At 46.4% G+C, this 19907-nt stretch overlaps 1 protein-coding gene across 2 annotated transcripts; it reads left to right on the top strand.

The window, feature by feature from the left end:
• Nucleotides 1–8: 8 nt before the first annotated feature.
• LOC118358678 (E3 ubiquitin-protein ligase RNF166) lies at nt 9–18753 on the top strand. Of its 2 annotated transcripts, none has more exons than XM_035736625.2 (6): nt 9–717; nt 10511–10667; nt 12194–12306; nt 13441–13555; nt 13805–13912; nt 15247–18753. In XM_035736625.2, the coding sequence occupies exons 1-6, from the start codon at nt 548–550 to the stop codon at nt 15310–15312; spliced, it is 729 nt and encodes a 242-aa protein (XP_035592518.1). In that variant the 5' UTR covers nt 9–547; the 3' UTR covers nt 15313–18753. The 2 variants fall into 2 exon arrangements, with proteins under 2 accessions (XP_035592518.1, XP_035592511.1); XM_035736618.2 differs by having other exon boundaries at nt 15147–18753.
• Nucleotides 18754–19907: the final 1154 nt, after the last annotated feature.

Here is a 19907-nt window from a genome sequence, read left to right as displayed (position 1 = left end):
TAACTCTAATAACGTAAACATTTTACAAAACAATGAAACAATGTATTCTGGGACTGTAGTTTGAAGCAGCTGTAAACTGAATTGGTGACATCGTGAACGAGACTTCAATGCCCAGAAACGTAATCTTTTTGTTGTAGCTGTACGGCTTGTTAGTGAGAGTCGCACTGAACGTGCAGTTGTTCAAATTCCCCGATCTTTTAATAATCTGGATATATTTTGGTCAGTTGTATGTAAATCAAAATGATTTGAAGATCGAATAATCTGCTCCGCGCCCGGGTCGGGTCCTCTCGAGAACCAGCACTGTCTTGTAATGTTTACTTCTTTCGTGCTTCGGCGTGTCCCCTCGAGCGCTTGTGTAGCGGACTGATGTAGTGTCTGTTTGCTAAATTATTTGACACAAACAGTTCATAGGTTGGGTAGCTTTATTCATACGCTTTATTCACACGAAGGATGTCCATCGTGCACAATCGATGAAAATACTCGATGTGAATACACCCAGGTAGTTGCAGCCATAGTCGAGAACGAAGTGCGAGCAAGATCCTCGTTCATGATGGCGATGTTTCGCAGTTTTGTGTCGGCTACTCATCAGCTCAGGCAGCATCAACAAAACGGGGCAGCCGCGGCTGCCACTGGCGAGAGTCTCGAGAGCCAGTTCTCCTGCCCAATTTGCCTGGAAGTGTATCATAAACCTGTCACCATTGGAAGATGTGCCCACACGTAAGTTGACGGATTTGTGATCTCTTGCTTCTCAGACAAGTCTCTCACTTAAACAACAACAACGTGCTATTGTATATAGCACATAGTCTCTCGTATTTGTATTAGTTGTTGTCACTTATCAGTCTGCAGATACTGAGCTGTCAATCTTATTTTTGCTTGTCAATTAAAGTAACGGTTTTGTTATAAAATGCTTATGATTCACAGCAAAACATGGCACATCTATGATAGAAAAAACGTCACTGATACTGGGATAGGGATAATGTTATTGTTTTTCTTGGGATGTCAACTTGCCAAAGTGAATGCAAGGGAGCTCAGACAGTAGAACAAAGCGGGCTAGGTGGTAGTTCAGTGCCTCTCGAAACGCAATATCGACGTAAAATATTAACTAAGCTTTTATAGCGGATTTGATGAGAAATGTTGGACAACAGCTTTTTCACAATAAAGACGTAATAGCTACAGACAGAGGAAATGCGTGGCTAACTCAACACAAATTAGATTAGCCGAGGCAGCCGATAGTGGCCACTAGATGGTGCCCATGATCGGCTGCCTAGGCTAAAATGAGACATGTTGTCGAAAAGAGGACGACCGTTTTGTATACTTTAAGCCAGCACTAGGATATGTGAAAACAACAATATTCAAATGTTGAATGGGATGTTTTGGATCCTGCTCATTGCATTGTTTGATCTATCATGTTTCTGTAGCGTTTTAGCACTCCGTCAGAGAATAAGCCGAATTATTCATGTTTTATTTTCATGTTTGTTTCCCACCACTGCATAAGCTTGCCACAATGTCCTTGACTAGTCCTCGGGAACGTGGGTAATGTAACCTCAGTGTGGCACATGAGAGGTGCCTTTGATCTGTGAGGTGCTGCCTCTGGAACATTAAGCAGAGCTGGAACACTGAGCAGAGCTGGAACACTGAGTAGAGCTGGAACACTGAGTAGAGCTGGAACACTGAGTAGAGCTGGAACACTGAGCAGAGCTGGAACACTGAGCGGAGCTTCTGCCTGCACCATTCTCTCACTGTGATCAATTCGCATTTCACATGTACACGAAAAGACTGCAGCTGTGAAAGGAAGCTCGCTGAATAGTGGTTGGAAAAGTTAGGTTGAGAACATGGCATTAATTTTCCTCAATAAGACACATTTTTACAATCGTTAGGCCACACTTGTTTTGGTAGGAACACACACCACAAGGTTGAAAACCAAGGGGTCTGAATGCTCCAGTTTTATAAGCCATTTGAATGAGTTTTAAAAAGCTATTTGGAGGAGCCACATCTTCACCCGTTATTGACCAATTGTGCCTAGTTCCCCTAATCTGAACACGAATGAACATCTGTGTAGGGCTGTAGCCAAAGTAACACCGCCTGTGTTTTTTTGCCTCCTGTGAATTGCATCATTAACAGTTACACAGAAAAGGTCTAGGTCTACTCTAAAATGTTATTTTTTGAGGGCAACTTGATGCCCATTCTTGTGCTGTCAACACTAAAGATGACTGGCGTTTTGAAAACAGAAAACAGCTCCCTTCTATTCTTCCTTTTTGACACCTTCTGTGTGTCTACAGGAATGAATTTGTAGGGTTGACTTGAAGCTGACTGCATTGTCACTCTCCAAACAAACCGTTCCCCCTGCCCTTTTGAGGATTGCATTTTTCTGACAGTGGGAGCGCTAATATGGCCGCTCATTTAAAGACGTGAGTCAGACAGACCTCAGAGCCTCATCTTTTATTGTTTTGGTCTGTCTTGTAGGAAGTGGTGTAATGTGGGTCTGGTGGGTGGATTGAATAGTCTGCTCAAGATGTTGTTTGTTGTGTGGCTGTCTGTTAGCCTGTCCCACCAGCAGTACTGAGTTTGCTGATGACATTTGGGTGAGGTACTCAGAGCAACTCCTCTCTGTGGCTCACTTCTATCTGACATGCATGTAGGCTAGTCCGCTCTGTGTGAGGTCGGCTCTGTGGATGTCAACATCTCACATCACACACACCACTGCTGAGGTTAACACTTACGCGAGCCATCCTCTTCCTCGTCAGGAGTTGGTGTCCAAGCAGATATCAACACCCATGAAAGTGTGTAGAAAACATGACATTGTGTAATATGGGCTAATGCTGTACATTTTTATTTTGTGTTTAACGTTAATTCAACTAGGAGTGGTCATGTCGTTGTCTCTTAAGTACAAAAAAATGTTCTCTGCTCTGTATCCATACAGCATTGTGCCAGTGAGGGACATATAACTCTCATTTGGGGACATATGCATGCAGTCAGTCTAATTATAGAAATAACCACAGGGAGAATGAATGTATTTTCTATTAAACCTCATTATTGAGGTCAGTGGTTCTGGTTGAACCCAGAACTAAAGGTCCTGTCTGTGCTATTATCCTGACAATAACACTTGAAGCATGGAATGTACATGGATGTAATCCAGCGGGAGAAACAGGGCTGGGGATGATGGAATTACACACTGTTGTCATGATTGCACTACCACACACTCAGAGCTGAGTAGAAAAGTACACTTGCACGCACATGTCCTCATTGTCATGGTGACGCTAAAGGCCTACTCACGGCATAATAATGGCTGGAGTGGAGTCAATGGAATGGTATCAACCACATGAAACCAGGTGTTTGATACCTTTCCATTGGCTCAATTCCAGCCATTATTATGAGCCGTCCTCTCCTCTGAAGCCTCCAGTGACTCACGGGTTTGTATCCATGTGGACAACTCATTTTTAGCCAATGATCTTGGTATGAGATGACTTTTAACAGGTGTCTGTATTACCTTGCCCTGGACAAAACTGAGAGACTCCGGTCTATCAGCATTATAGACAATATTATGAATAAGATCAAGTCAGCCTAGTGGTTAGAGCGTTGGACTAGTAACCGGAAGGTTGCGAGTTCAAACCCCCGAGCTGACAAGGTACAAATTTGTCGTTCTGCCCCTGAACAGGCAGTTAACCCACTGTTCCCAGGCCGTCATTGAAAATAAGAATATGTTCTTAACTGACTTGACTGGTTAAATAAAGGTAAAAATAAATAAATTAAATACATTTTAAAAATGGCCACCCAGACTATTTGCATTGCCCCCCTTTTACACCACTGCTACTCTCTGTTGTTATCATCTATGCATAGTCACTTTAATAACTCTACCTACATGTACATACTACCTAAAATAACCGGTGCCCCTGCACATAGACTCTGTACCGGTACCCTCTGTATATAGTATCGCTATTGTTATTTTACTGCTTTTATTTCTTATTCTTATCCGGATGTTTTAAAACTACATTGTTGTTAAGGGGCTCGTAAGTAAGCATTTCACTGTAAGGTCTACCTATACCTGTCCTATTTGGCGCATGTGACTAATACAATTTGATTTGAGATAGGAACTGTATATCATTTAGTCAATTCCAAATCCCTCCCCCCAAAGGGCCGCTCCACAATCCCAACGTTATCTCACTCAGACACCCAGACTCTCCAGAGCACGTTAGTCTTCATCGCAAAGCCCAATCTGTTGAAACCTCAGAGGCCAGACCTAATCTGTATCCCACTCAGTGGTAAAGTCTCCATCTGGCTGTTTCAACCCCTTACCCCAATCTTCTCTTGAACGTAAGACAAAAGCTTCAATGGAGAAATGGGTGCATCTCATACAGTGTGCATCAGCATAACCGTCCAGTAACACCTGCTCAAAGCCTTTACCTAAGCTTCGTCCCTCGCCTACTCTCTCTTTTTTGTATCTCTCTCCCTCCATCCCTCTCTTCCCCACGTGGTGTTGTTAGTGGGCTGAATCCAAGGCAGCCTGACTCCTACCAAACCTCCCTCCTTGTCTGGGGTGATTTGATGAAGTTTGCCCGATGAGAGAGAGGGAGGAAAGGAGCAAAACAGGAGATTTTATTCCCTCAAGGTTGTTCTGCATTCTCACGTTCTCACTCAGCTATGCAGTGTGGCGGCATACATTTCGCTGTCTCTCGTTCCATTCTTTCTCTCTCCCCTGCTCTAGCCCAGCTGCTGCTGGGGAGATTGAACAAAGATCTCACATGAGAGCCTCTTACTGCTCCCCCAGGCCATGGAGGAGACTACTCACTCACTACCTTCTACACTACTGTGTGCATGAATTGCTTAAGCATGCAGTCTCACTTGCACACAATCACATACACACGGACTCGTGCACCTGCTTTGCCTCCTGTGGCGTTGGCATGGATCCCACTGTTGAATTTGAAGTCTGTTTCCTCTGGCCAATATGGCTTTCTAATCAGCTCTCCACTCTGCTAAATGGGTCTGTGGGAAAGGCAATACACTGTTTAACTATTGTAGCAGCAACAACACAAAACAGTAGACTACTAAAGACTGTTGCCAAGCACGATTGGCATTGCAACCTGGCAGAAAACTGATGGTGCACTTTGTGTGGTCTGATGTTGCATCAGGATACCTTTAGCTGAACCGTCCTTCCTGGGTGGGCGGCAGCCTGAAAGGCTGACTTAAGTGTCTTTCATTTAGTTGTCTCAGTACAGTGTCAGAATTGAAGGGTTTGTTTTGCCTCTCATGCAGATGATAATTTGCAGAAACAGTCCTTAAATGTCCTCAGATCTATTTTGGTTCTTCTACAAAGAGCAGGTGGATATTTTTAAGCCAATACTGAGACTGTTCTTGGCTTCCTCTCTGTAACGATGTGTGCTGAAAGTCGGGAAGCAAGTTCAGGGAGTGAGTGTTTTAATAAGTAAACGCAACATAATACACAACAAGAAACAGAAACAATGACGCCTATGGAAGGAACCAAAGGGAGTGACATATATAGGGAAGGTAATCAGGGACGTGATTGAGTCCAGGTGAGTCTGATGGTGCGCGTAACGATGGTGACAGGTGTGCGTCATAACGAGCAGCCTGGTGACCTAGAGGCCGGGGAGGGAGCACGCGTGACGGTACCCCCTCCCCGACGCGTGGCTTCAGCCGCAGGACGCCAACCAAAGGGACGATCCCGGGAATCAGGAGCGGACAGGTGACCCCTGCTGAGGCAGGGGAGCCTGGCAATCCAGCTGAGGCATGACGAGCCGGCTATGCCAGTGAAGGCATGACGAGCCGGCTATGGCAGGGGAGCATGACGAACCGGCTATGGCAGGGGAGCATGACGAACCGGCTATGGCAGGGGAGCCTGGCGAACCGGCTATGGCAGGGGAGCATGACGAACCGGCTATGGCAGGGGAGCATGACGAACCGGCTATGGCAGGGGAGCCTGGCGAACCGGCTATGGCAGGGGAGCATGACGAACCGGCTATGGCAGGGGAGCCTGGCGAACCGGCTATGGCAGGGGAGCATGACGAACCGGCTATGGCAGGGGAGCATGACGAACCGGCTATGGCAGGGGAGCATGACGAACCGGCTATGGCAGGGGAGCCTGGCGAACCGGCTATGGCAGGGGAGCATGACGAACCGGCTATGGCAGGGGAGCCTGGCGAACCGGCTATGGCAGGGGAGCCTGGCGAACCGGCTATGGCAGGGGAGCATGACGAACCGGCTATGGCAGGGGAGCATGACGAACCGGCTATGGCAGGGGAGCATGACGAGCCGGCTATGGCAGGGGAGCATGACGAACCGGCTATGGCAGGGGAGCATGACGAACCGGCTATGGCAGGGGAGCATGACGGACCGGCTATGGCAGGGGAGCCTGGCGAACCGGCTATGGCAGGGGAGCCTGGCGAACCGGCTATGGCAGGGGAGCCTGGCGAACCGGCTATGGCAGGGGAGCCTGGCGAACCGGCGGAGGAATGAAAGCCTGTAGCGGCTCCCGAACCCGACGTCATTTCACCTGACACAAAAAAATATATAAAATCCTTTATACTTCCCTTAGGCGAGGCGTTTATTTTGTAACAATGTGCGCTGAGGTGTCCAGGTGAGTCTGATGACGTGCAGGTGCGCGTAACGATGGTGACATGTGTGCGCCATAACGAGCAGCCTGGTGACCTAGAGACCGGAGAGGGAGCACACGTGACACTCGCTGTGAAAAATGTTTGTTTCACAACCTAGCCTACTGCTGGATTTTCATTCCTAGTGCTCACAATGATGTACATTCCACTACTACAGTCTTCTAGGCTATACTGTTGAGATCCATGGGAGCGATTCTCTTGCACGTTGAAGCTTTTCCTTCTGCGTTGAGATACAGTAACTTTGGTGTTACGGTGCATTCAGAGGATGTCCAGCTGAGAGAACCTTGAGGTGTGTCATGTCATAACGAACTGTCCTCGCCCCCACCCCCTCTAACAGTGGAGTGTCACGTAAGCCATGTGTTTCAATGGGCTGGCAGAGGATGTATAAGCAAGGGGTTGTCTGGAATGGGCGGTAGTCTCCTCTGATACTGCAGGAGGTTATACAGGCTAGCCTTACGATTTCCCTCATTTCTGCTGCTGGTTTTCTGTGATGTCACGCCTTTAATTCTGTCCTGTGACGTTACAGTGACAAGCCCATCTGACGGCGTGTGAGAAGAGCCTCATTTCAGCGGAGAACGAAGCTTCTGAAAGTCACATGTAAAGATGTTCTGGCATGTCAAACTTGCTGAACGTGTGAAAGGCCCTCGCAAACTCATACCCTCCCCTCTCTGTTAAATCCGATTGTTTTAAGGTGGAAGCCTGTGTCTGTTCAGGGGGAGAAACACCCATGAGTTCCTACTCCTCCTCTATGCTCTGCAGTGTCTACTTTCCTGTAGTTCTGAGAAGTAGATTGAACTGAGCTGAGGTGCAGATGGCGTGGAGCCGACCCCCGAGGCTTCTGTGTTCTAGTAGCACCTGGCTTCATTTGCGCTAATTAGTCTACCTCTGCAGCTCCTGAATTGGCAGCAAGTCTCTCCACGTAGGCTTCCTCTCCATTCTCTGCACAGGAAATATGGTCAGCTCACCTCATTCCTTCAGGGAGGGAGGTGGAGAGGGGAGATCAAACATACACAGTTATGGAGCTTCTCTCCTTATAACACCATACGTCATCATATAATCCATATGCATCAGCAAGTCATCCCGGTATCCTTGGGCCAGGTGTGTGCTGCGCTGTGGCGGCAGGCGAGGCCAATGTCTCTCTCGCTATCGCTCTCTAATGGGGAGATGGCACTATTTTTACACAAAGCTAGGCCTCTTTGGTGACTCTCTTTGACTCCTGGGGGAATAGTCCGTTCCTCACCCTCTCCTTTAACACCTCCCTTAGGTAGCCCCAAAATCACATTCCCGTGTCATATTCTAAATATTAGGCAACTGCCATGTCTTTTATCTATGGATGAGAATTTCATGTAAATACTCAGGAAGCATATTGGGCATGGCCAAAATGTGTACAACTAGGCAGTACAGAACAGTATATCAACAACGCCATTTTCACCCTTGAGTGTTTGTCACTCCCATGTCACCACACACTTGACCACAACTCTTTCTTTAGCCCCTTCTCAGTTAGACGTGTGTGTGTGTGTGTGTGTGTGTGTGTGTGTGTGTGTGTGTGTGTGTGTGTGTGTGTGTGTGTGTGTGTGTGTGTGTGTGTGTGTGTGTGTGTGTGTGTGTGTGTGTGTGTGTGTGTGTGTGAGAGAGCCTGCAGGTGGTGGCGTTCTGCTGTCTGAATGTTAAATACAGTGGCAGTGATTTAAGTGTCTAATAGCAGTCTGCTAAACCCAGGCATCTTTCAAGTGATGACAGACGAGGCTAGAAGATAAATTGGCTTACAAGCCGTTCCGGATGCTTACTTTGAAAGACCTCTGCTGCCGCTGGGGTACTTGGGACAGATTTGTATTTCATTGATATGGCGATAAGTTTCCCCACAGACGTTTATGTGGAGGAGTTGTACTCTGCAGGAGAGGGAGATGAGCATTTTGAAGGGGCTCGTGTTGCTCACTGCATGTCCTGCAGACCGCTGTAGTTCGACACTGTCGTGGCTCTGTCAGTCCTGTACTCTGTCTTTACGTCTGTCTGTCTGTCAGTGTGACAGGCCAAAATGATGGTGTTTTAGCACTGTGGGCTCTTAGTATTCATCAGTGCTGTTTTAATATTTTGTTCAGTGCTGCTCCTCTCAAGTTGGTCTCTCTAGTCTCTGAGACGGTATCAACCCGAGACGGTCCTTCATCACTGTCCAGACGGAGAGCTTCACTACATCTCAGATGATCAAACGGGTCCCCGAACGATCTGTTTGGGAGCTGCAAAAAAGTTTGAGTCCCTTCCTCCCACCTATGTGTTTTTATTGATCTATAAATAGGTTTTTGGGATCGTTTTCTGGAGTGTCTGGGAACGTGAATAGGCATGAGGACAGACTGCAAACGTTATTTTGATCTAACCTGATAGACACCACACTTTGCAGGGTAGACACAGGCCCGCACTTCGAACAACACCTCAAGGAGCAACTGACTCTGACATGAGGTTCAGAAAGCAATGTGCTCCAGGGACATTTATGCTAGCTGAGACACACACACACACACACACACACACACACACACACACACACACACACACACACACACACACACACACACACAGTAACAGGTTATGTTGTTGGATCCTCGTGTCAGCATTGTAGCAATCATTTGGCCAGCGTCTTTCATGATGCTATTGGTTTAGCAAGGTAGTAGAAAAGGACGGCAAACGACTTGTACTGCTCTGATATTAAGATGTGCTGCAGTTCTATAGCCTAGGCTAGCTAAGTATACCTTTGAATACGAGGCAATGATAGCCCCAGAGAATATTATTAGCAGCCTCCGCACTCATGTATAATTTCTCAAAGAAATGTCTTTCCAAGTATTGTGGACTCTTGAGAATTGGTCTGGGCCTACTCACGAGGCCTAATTTATTAGCATATTTTGAATGTTAATGTAGGCACATAGGCTGTGCTTCATCCACTTCTCAGCTCAACAGTGTTGTTGGGCGGATGGAAAACAACAGAGTTTGTGAATATTATGAACATGTTTTGACTAGATTGCATTTTGACTGAAAGACTGGCAGTGTTTCGGGGTTTCCTGTGTGACTGGGAAGAAGGAAGTGACTCCAGAGGAGGTCACATGGGTCATGTAGCTGGTTGAGTATGGATGGAGTGAAGTGAGAGATGTTTAGCTATGAAAACTAGGCCCATGCTAATGTGATAACTAAGGTGCTTAAACACAGGGCCATTACTTTAATAGACTGACGCTATGCAGCGCTCCTCTGTGTTGAGTTTACTAGCCACTTGGTTAGCCTGCCTGAGGGCAGACTGCACGGCTTCTTCCACAAGCGGTGAGTTCTGGTCACCAGCCGAAAGAGAAGAACAGTGGTAGACCCGCAAAGTTAGAACCAAGACTGGTTTGTGGCTATGCAGCGAGATCTGAATTCTGTAGTGCAACATGGCTCCTTACATATCTGACCCCTCCCTACCCTACCCGCTCGCCGTCAGGCTGACAGGGCCATAAAGCATCCAGCAGCGCTGTAAAAATCCGCAATGATTCAGTACTCTGGCAGTATAAACCCCTGGCTCATTTGTCAGGGGAGGTTTCGCGGCCAGCCCTGGACCAGCTCTCTGGGCCCTCTGTTTGCTGATGTCTCCCTCCCTGCATTATGCTAGCCCCCCCCTAGGTCCCCCTGGCAGTGCTGACTGCTGACTCATGTCATCATGGGAGGTGACTGCCCATCACTCAGCCTGTTTGCATGCCACCACAGGGGCATTTCAAAGCCCCACCTTGGCCCAGCACCCAGCGGTGCCCACGTTGCACACATTTTTCGGGGACACTCGCTCCAAATAATTGCTCTGATTCACTTTGTGTTTAGACTTTACGTATCATTCAACGACTGACTGCCACTTGGTCTCTGTGTGTGTGTGTGTGCAGGTTCTGTGGGGAGTGTCTGCAGCCTTGTCTCCAGGTCACCTCTCCCCTCTGCCCTCTGTGCCGCATGCCTTTTGACCCAAAGAAGGTGGACAGGTCCTCCAGTGTGGAGAAACAGCTGTCCAACTACAAGGCCCCCTGTCGGGGCTGCAGCAAGAAGGTGAACTACACTACTATGGCCTGCCACTCTGTCCAACACACATACTGTACAGACGCACACTTGATCATACACACTACCACTCACACACACTCTCAAAACATCTCCCTGCCCATTTATTCACTTAATAGCATGTCTTGCTCTCTCTCTCCTGTTCCTCTACCTCTGTTTCTCTCACCCTCTCTTGTTCCTCTGTCTCTCTCTCCTGTTCCTGTCTCTCTCTCCTGTTCCTGTCTCTCTCGCTCTCTGCTGTTCCTCTGTCTCGCTCTCTCCTGTTCCTCTACCTCTGTTTCTCTCGCTCTCCTGTCCCTCTGTCTCGCTCTCTCCTGTTCCTCTACCTCTGTCTCTCTCTCCTGTTCCTCTACCTCTGTTTCTCTCACTCTCCTGTTCCCCTGTTTCTCTCTCCTGTTCCCCTGTTTCTCTCTCCTGTTCCCCTGTTTCTCTCTCCTGTTCCTCTACCTCTGTTTCTCTCGCTCTCTGCTGTTCCTCTGTCTCGCTCTCCTGCTCCTCTGTCTCGCTCTCCTGTTCCTCTGTCTCTCTCTCCTGTTCCTCTACCTCTGTCTCTCTCTCCTGTTCCTCTGTCTCTCTCTCCTGTTCCTCTACCTCTGTTTCTCTCACTCTCCTGTTCCTCTGTCTCTCTCTCCTGTTCCTCTACCTCGGTTTCTCTCGCTCTCCTGTTCCCCTGTTTCTCTCTCCTGTTCCTCTACCTCTCTCTCCTGTTCCTCTGTCTCTCTGCTGTTCCTCTGTCTCTCTCTCTCTCCTCTTCCTCTGTTTCTCTCTCCTCTTCCTCTGTTTCTCTCGCTCTCCTCTTCCTCTGTTTCTCTCGCTCTCCTGTTCCTCTGTCACTCTCCTGTTCCTCTGTCGCTCTCCTGTTCCTCTGTCGCTCTCCTGTTCCTCTGTCGCTCTCCTGTTCCTCTGTCGCTCTCCTGTTCCTCTGTCGCTCTCCTGTTCCTCTGTCGCTCTCCTGTTCCTCTGTCGCTCTCCTGTTCCTCTGTCGCTCTCCTGTTCCTCTGTCGCTCTCTTGTTCCTCGACCTCTGTCTCTCTCGCTCTCCTGTTCCTCTGTCGCTCTCTTGTTCCTCGACCTCTGTCTCTCTCGCTCTCCTGTTCCTCTGTCGCTCTCCTGTTCCTCTGTCGCTCTCCTGTTCCTCTGTCGCTCTCCTGTTCCTCTGTCGCTCTCCTGTTCCTCTGTCGCTCTCCTGTTCCTCTGTCGCTCTCCTGTTCCTCTGTCGCTCTCCTGTTCCTCTGTCGCTCTCCTGTTCCTCTGTCGCTCTCCTGTTCCTCTGTCGCTCTCCTGTTCCTCTTTCGCTCTCCTGTTCCTCTATTCGCTATCCTGTTCCTCTGTCGCTCTCTTGTTCCTCGACCTCTGTCTCTCTCGCTCTCCTGTTCCTCTGTCGCTCTCCTGTTCCTCTGTCGCTCTCTTGTTCCTCGACCTCTGTCTCTCTCGCTCTCGCTCTCCTGTTCCTCTGTCTCGCTCTCTTTCTATGCCCGGGGGGGCATCTCTCATCCTCTCTCCACTGGCGGGCTCCAGGTGTCTCTGGTCAAAATGAGGTCACACATCTCCTCTTGCACAAAGGTCCAGGAACAGATGGCCAACTGCCCAAAGTTTGTGCCTGTGGTCCCCACTTCACAGCCCATTCCCAGGTAATCTCTGTCTGTCTCGCTCTATTTAATTCTAATTAATGGTATCTTGCTTTTATACATGTCTTACTACTCGAAGGTTGTCTTAATTCTCGCTCCAAAAACCTCCCGTGGCTTATTAATGGACAATTTGAAAATGTGAAGAGAAATTTTAAAAATAATTAAAATATGAATCACACTTTTACATACCCCAGTTTGGGAATACCTGGGATAGGGTCTTTCTGTCTGGAGGGTCTGTGAACAACTCAGCCAGAGGAGGTCCCACTCCCAACGTGTGCTAGAAGCACTGAGCTACTAGTCTGAGGAAGAGTACTGTGATCAGGTTCTGTGACGTCCATAGTGACCATCTGGAACACAGAACAGCTTATCTGTGTCTTTTCAGGGTTGTTGTTTTTACCACATTCCAAAACACAATTTAATTGGGCGATGTTGCCAGCACCACAAAGGCAGAGTCTCATCTAGTCGAAGGCCCAGGAAACACAGTGGACCATCTGCTGGTGTTTTCTACTTGTCAGAAAGTCATTATTCAGACTAAATTGTCACTTCTTTTTTTTGCCCAAGGCTGCAATTATGGTTGGTTTGTATATTTTGTGGAGTTTTTCTGAGGACATTTCTGTTCCATTAAGTCTACAGTATAGTGTGCACCCTTATTGGCTTATCAAATAGACGTCTGTCAAATGGACGTTTCCCATTAGCTAGTAGACTGTGTCCTACCTGAGAGACCTGTCAACCTTAAGTCTGATGGGACTCTAATGGGCTGCCCCTGGTCAGCTGTGGAGGGTAGTGTGTGAATAGGCCCTGTTGTCTTGGTGTGGTGCTGATGAAGCAGTGAGTTAATGAACACATTGTTAAGGACCCTATTCTATGTGTGTGTGTGGCTCGGCTAGCGTAAATGTCACTGCAGCACATTGCTTCCTGACCCTCATGCCCACACAGACCAGCTGTCCTTCCAGGTGTGCTGCTGGACATGATTGGCATCCTGCTAATGTCTGGAAACTGGGCCTCAGACTTTGGGGTTATATTCACACAGACAACAACACACCATCAGTGTGTGTCTGGCAACGTTTGTGTGTGATGCGTACCCATGTTGTATCCATTATGGCTCCTACTAAACGTGTGTTTTCTCCCTGCCTGCAGTAATGTTCCAAACCGCTCCACCTTTTCATGCCCGTTCTGTGGAGCCCGCAATCTGGACCAACAGGAGCTGGTCAAACACTGTATGGAGAACCACCGCAACGATCCCAACAAAGTGGTCAGTCTGCTATGTTATAGCCTGAACTATGGACACTGTCATAGTCGGAACTATGGACACTGTCATAGTCGGAACTATGGACACTGTCATAGTCGGAACTATGGACTCTGTCCTAGTCTGAATTTCCATTTATGTGCTGATATGAAGTGTTACGCGACATTGATGTCACTGCAAGAGATTCTACTGCATTCTGGTTTGGTGTACTGGTGAGGTAATGACAGGGTTGTTGATTGGTTGGTGTGCCTCCAGGTGTGTCCTGTATGTTCAGCCATGCCCTGGGGGGACCCCAGCTACAAGAGCTCCAACTTCCTCCAGCACCTGCTCCACCGGCACAAGTTCTCCTACGACACGTTTGTGGTGAGGATAAGGGTTGGGGTCTGGGCTCTGTGTCGTCTGTTCTTTACATAGGACTAGAGCAGTTCTGTTGTCAATAATGTCACTGTGATATCCTAGTACTGTCACTGTGATATCCTAGTACTGGCACTGTGATATCCTAGTGCTGGCACTGTGATATCCTAGTGCTGTCACTGTGATATCCTAGTGCTGTCACTGTGATATCCTAGTACTGTCACTGTGATATCCTAGTACTGGCACTGTGATATCCTAGTGCTGTCACTGTGATATCCTAGTGCTGTCACTGTGATATCCTAGTGCTGTCACTGTGATATCCTAGTGCTGTCACTGTGATATCCTAGTGCTGTCACTGTGATATCCTAGTACTGTCTCTGTGATATCCTAGTGCTGTCACTGTGATATCCTAGTGCTGTCACTGTGATATCCTAGTACTGTGTCTGTGATATCCTGGTGCTGTCACTGTGATATCCTAGTACTGTGTCTGTGATATCCTAGTACTGTGTCTGTGATATCCTAGTACTGTGTCTGTGATATCCTAGTGCTGTCACTGTGATATCCTAGTACTGTGTCTGTGATATCCTAGTACTGTGTCTGTGATATCCTAGTACTGTGTCTGTGATATCCTAGTACTGTGTCTGTGATATCCTAGTGCTGTCACTGTGATATCCTAGTACTGTGTCTGTGATATCCTAGTACTGTGTCTGTGATATCCTAGTACTGTGTCTGTGATATCCTAGTACTGTGTCTGTGATATCCTAGTACTGTGTCTGTGATATCCTAGTGCTGTCACTGTGATATCCTAGTACTGTGTCTGTGATATCCTAGTACTGTGTCTGTGATATCCTAGTACTGTGTCTGTGATATCCTAGTACTGTGTCTGTGATATCCTAGTACTGTGTCTGTGATATCCTAGTACTGTGTCTGTGATATCCTAGTACTGTGTCTGTGATATCCTAGTACTGTGTCTGTGATATCCTAGTACTGTGTCTGTGATATCCTAGTACTGTGTCTGTGATATCCTAGTACTGTGTCTGTGATATCCTAGTACTGTGTCTGTGATATCCTAGTACTGTGTCTGTGATATCCTAGTACTGTCTCTGTGATATCCTAGTACTGTCTCTGTGATATCCTAGTACTGTAACATGAATGCACTGCATATCTCAAAGCAGTCTGCTTTATTTATTTGGTGTCAGGCATTATTTGCTCAGTGGTTGACTGTGTGACTTTGTGTTTGCAGGACTACAGCATTGACGAGGAGTCATCACTGCAGGCAGCCATGGCCCTGTCCTGTCAAATCAAATGTTAAAGTGAGTGACTGTCTGACTCTGTGTTTACAGGACTACAGTATCGATGAAGAGGCGGCACTACAGGCAGCCCTGGCTCTCTCCATGGCAGAGAACTGAGAGTCCTCTGAGTCCCCCATTCTGCTGTCTGGGGACTCACTTCCATCCCGACACCCCACTAGCTCTCTTCCTTTCTCTGGATCCACCCCATATCCAGCCCCCTCCACTGTCTCCTCACAGGGAACGTTTGGAAGGACCTGGCCCTGGCCAAGACTCCCACTCTGGGAGAGCTACAGAGAGATTATCTCCTAACCCTGTCCCTGATCCTCTGCCTGGCCCTTCATCCACTCTGCTCACCTGCTTAACTCGTCCCATTACATCATACTCTCAGCCGGCAGCAGCCCCTTCACTTCCTGTATACTTGGGAGGAGGGGAGCTTGGCCTCCCAATAAATGTTGCAATTTAAAACCACTGCAATGTAAACCAGTGAGTACAGCATGGACATTGTTGTTATTCTGCAGTAAGTATGAAGTTTCCCAAAAGTAATGATTTAAGGTATTTTATTTTACTCTTTGTTTTTCACTGTTCGAATGAAACTTTTTCAAACTCCAGGAAAATGCCATCACTTGACACACGTTCTGGTAAAAGTACCACAGATTAGTTCTGTTCAAGTTTATTCTCAAGTTTGATGGCTTTTTGATTGAGGGACTACAGTTGAATGGCTTGACCCCATTCTCAGTGTGATAATCTTACTGCTGGGTGACAGTCTAGACATGACCAGTTGAACACAGAGAGTGAGGACATTCTTACATCCCCATCACGACAACAACACACCCTTAACATTTGCAACGCGAATCAAAACAAACTCTCAAACTATCCCCTTTTGTATTCAGAGTTTGTGTGAATACTTGCACTTGTCACATTTTTCTACACAATTGAACTATAGATTGTTCTTATTTCACAGTTGAGAAACAGAATTGTAGTACTCCATTCATTATTCGCTCTGCTGATATTTTTATGAAGCACCAGACAAGATAAAAAATATATATTTTTGGAAAATGTCCCAGTTTCAAATGGTGTACTAACAATAAGAAACATGTTTATTGGAGATGTGTTCGTTGTTTTACCACCTTTTTCTAAGTACCCGTTGGTACTGTACTGCTGGCATCAGTTGTTAGCAGGAGCTTAGAGCCCATGTGTAATACGCTCTCAAACACCAGAGGGCGCCCCAGTGTCAAAATAGACCTGGCAATAGTCATTCAAAGCCATGTTCTTCAGTCAGTGTTACTCCAAGTCATCATGTTTATACCCATTCACAGTATTGTGAAGATGTGTTGACTAAATATATGACCTGTTTGGTTTAGTGCCCACTAGGAGAAGTGCAATATTATGACGTGAGTACTGTTGGATAAGTCTATCCTTGTGGTTGAGTTGGATGCTGTCCCATAAGAGTCCAGTTTTATGTTAATTGTTGTCGTGGAACAAAATTGTTCCTCGGCCATTTACCTATCAGGATCCGCACTGCTCCAATCTCAGTGGGGTCTCCCCAAAACTGGTCATCAGAGCTGTGAAAATCTGTTTGTAACAGGCCTGGAATGTGTACGGCATATTGAATCATTATGTTCCAAAGGTTTGTTAAAGACGTCCACTTTCTGATAGCGCAGTAATTATTCAAGTTGGATTGAAACAGAACTGTTCAGAACAGCTGCATATTCAATCTTATGAGATCAATTTCTCTCGCGGCACTTTGCTTCAAAGGGATACAATTATGAAAGTACGTTGCCCCGAAGTAAATGTCCAATTATAAGCCTGGGAAACTGGTTTGATTGTTCTTTATATAGCAAGCAATGGAGGAAGATATTGTCAAATCAAATCAAATTGATTTATATAGCCCTTCGTACATCAGCTGATATCTCAAAGTGCTGTACAGAAACCCAGCCTAAAAGCCCAAACGGCAAGCAATGCAGGTGTAGAAGCACGGTGGCTAGAAAAAACTCCCTAGAAAGGCCAAAACCTAGGAAGAAACCTAGAGAGGAACCAGGCTATGTGGGGTATTGTGTATTGTGATGAGTTGTTACTAGACTGACGAGTAGAAGTATAATGGTCTGTCCATTTGTGTTTTTCCTTGCTTCCGAGGGGAATTGTACATACGGTAGAGAATGCAACATTTAGGTTTAGGTCTAACGTTTCACAAGTTACATCTTTTTCCCAGAGCAATGCATTGAAATATTGCACTTTAATTCCGTAATATATTTTGAAGGGTAGGAATTTTGTGTCATTTTTTTTTCTCTTTTACTTTAATTCGTTCCAATGTGTCCCATTTCATGGTGGATGATAATGTAAGTTGTGGCTGTTTTTGTGTAAGAGCAGAGGGAAGGTTAAATGATCTCAGTCATAACATGTTGTTTTGGAGTACTGGGCTGGTATAAAATGTATTTGTCTGTTGTGTCATTTAATATTTTATAGATGGGTATAGATTGCAAAATCAACTGAGAAAACCATCCCAGATGCACAATAGTGTGGCAAATCAAAATGGACTCTCGGCTTAGTCGGAAGTGTTCCTGGAGATAATGCATCCTTATTTGAAAGACATCGACATGTTATATTTTCGGTGTTTTAAATGTAATGTACTGGTTGGTGGCACAGTATTGACAGCTGTAGCCATTGGAGAAAAACTGTCGTCACCATGAGAAGTCCTGAGTTTCTTCTGGGGCACCAAGGAATTGTCACGCATCTTTAATTTAATCATTTACTCAGCCTTTTTTACTACCTAATAATGATGCTATTTTAGAAATGTAAGGTAAAAGGTATTGTGTGTTTAGATCAGCGTTCGCGAGCTGTAGCCTAATGTAGATTTTGTATGGAGTATAACTCAAATGTATACTTTTCACTCTTTGTGTACTGTTGCATCCATGCATAATGCCACTGTACTGTGCATCATCATCCCAAATGTCCTGCTTGTGGTCAAAACCAGCCCAATCTCTGTAAAATAAACTCAATGTTGCAGGTCACACACTGATAGACCACCTGCAACAAAGACATACACCAAAAACTCCAAAAACAGGACAGTGAAAAGGAAAGTATTTGTATGAACTTTGTTGGGTCATTTTTCTCAAGAGGGCCTTACTGAGACTGTCTGTTCTAATCTTGGTAAGGCTGACAGGAAATAGACTGCCATATAGACCCGTATCACAGCAATCAGAGAAGACAGAGCCTGTGTCTCTGACTGCCCCCCAGGACTTGGCTGCCCTGAGAGTGTATGTAATGTCACTCAGTATAGACACAGGCTGATATTGTCCTCCCCAGGGGGGTCTGCGCTACAGTCACTTGAAGCAGGACGTTTCCTTCAGGGCCACTGTACCCTAGAGACCCAGCCTGGGGTTTTGGCCCTACTGTCAGGGCCTGTGTGTGTTAAATGTGATTTATGCATTCTTGAAAAAAAGTAATAATACCAGTAATAACAATGTGGATATTCAAGTTATAACACTGTTTGAAGTTTAATAAGATATTGTATTTGTAGCAGATTTTTCTTTCCCTCAATAAAAACACTGACCCATCCCACTCTCTCTTTTTCCTTCCTGATATGTTGTCGCTAGATTTTTGAATTTGATACCCCCACGACTAACTTCACATTGAATGGGTGACATATTTACTGTGTTGTGATCTTTGACCTGAAATTAGAGATGTAATTTTAATCAGGAGTATTGTCAGGAGAAGATCCCGGTCTTCTGCTGGTATGTGTAACGGCGTTCTTCGTTTGTCGAAAGAGAGTCGGACCGAAATGCAGCGTGGTTGTTACTCGTGTTCTTTAATGAAGAAACGACGATACATGAAATAACTTAATAAATACAAAAACAACAAACGGAACGTGAAACCTAATACAGCCTATCTGGTGAACACTACACAGAGACAGGAACAATCACCCACGAAATACACAGTGAAACCCCGGCTACCTAAATACGGTTCCCAATCAGAGACAACGAGAATCACCTGACTCTGATTGAGAACCGCCTCAGGCAGCCAAACCTATGCTACACCCCTACTCAGCCGCAATCCCAAATACTACAAAAACCCCAATACGAAACACAACATATAAACCCATGTCACACCCTGGCCTGACCAAAAAATATAACGAAAACCCAAAATACAATGACCAAGGCGTGACAGTATGTAACAAGTAGAGTACACAGGGTGGTGTGAGACTTTGGGGACAACGTGTAATTACTGGCAGTGAATAGAGGCCTTACAATCTCCTTTAGTGGGGGCCTTTTTCAACTGAAGAATGGGGGACCCAGAGCTCACTGTGAACCCAAGAGGCCTGTAAACAACCACTGGTTGCTAGGGAGATGCCTGTCTTTGGAGGTGCTCTAAAATGGAAGGCGACAGAGGCCTTTGTGACAACACTGCAGCGCCGAGGTGACGGAAGACAGGCGGCTGAGCATGCAGAGCCTCCAAACCGGTGTGGTGTCTGGAGACCGGGGGCGGCATCTGAAGCTAAACTGCTCTCGCACTCAGACCTTTACTCTGTGGTGGGGCCTGGACTGGTGTCAGAACTTTAAACGTTTCACCCAACAATAATTTCTCTCTGTTGCTTGTGATTAGCCCCCTGGCACTATTAATAATGTCATTGTCTACGTTTCTACATGGAACAGAAGCTGGGTGCCAGGTGAATGGATATGGCCTTGTCCAGATGTTAAGTTTAGGCATTTGTGTTT

Source organism: Oncorhynchus keta, chromosome 2, assembly GCF_023373465.1.
Source record: "Oncorhynchus keta strain PuntledgeMale-10-30-2019 chromosome 2, Oket_V2, whole genome shotgun sequence".
Classification (NCBI taxonomy): Eukaryota; Metazoa; Chordata; class Actinopteri; order Salmoniformes; family Salmonidae; genus Oncorhynchus; species Oncorhynchus keta.
The sequence above is the reverse complement of the archived record's forward strand: the minus strand, read 5'-3'. Positions and strand labels throughout refer to the sequence as shown.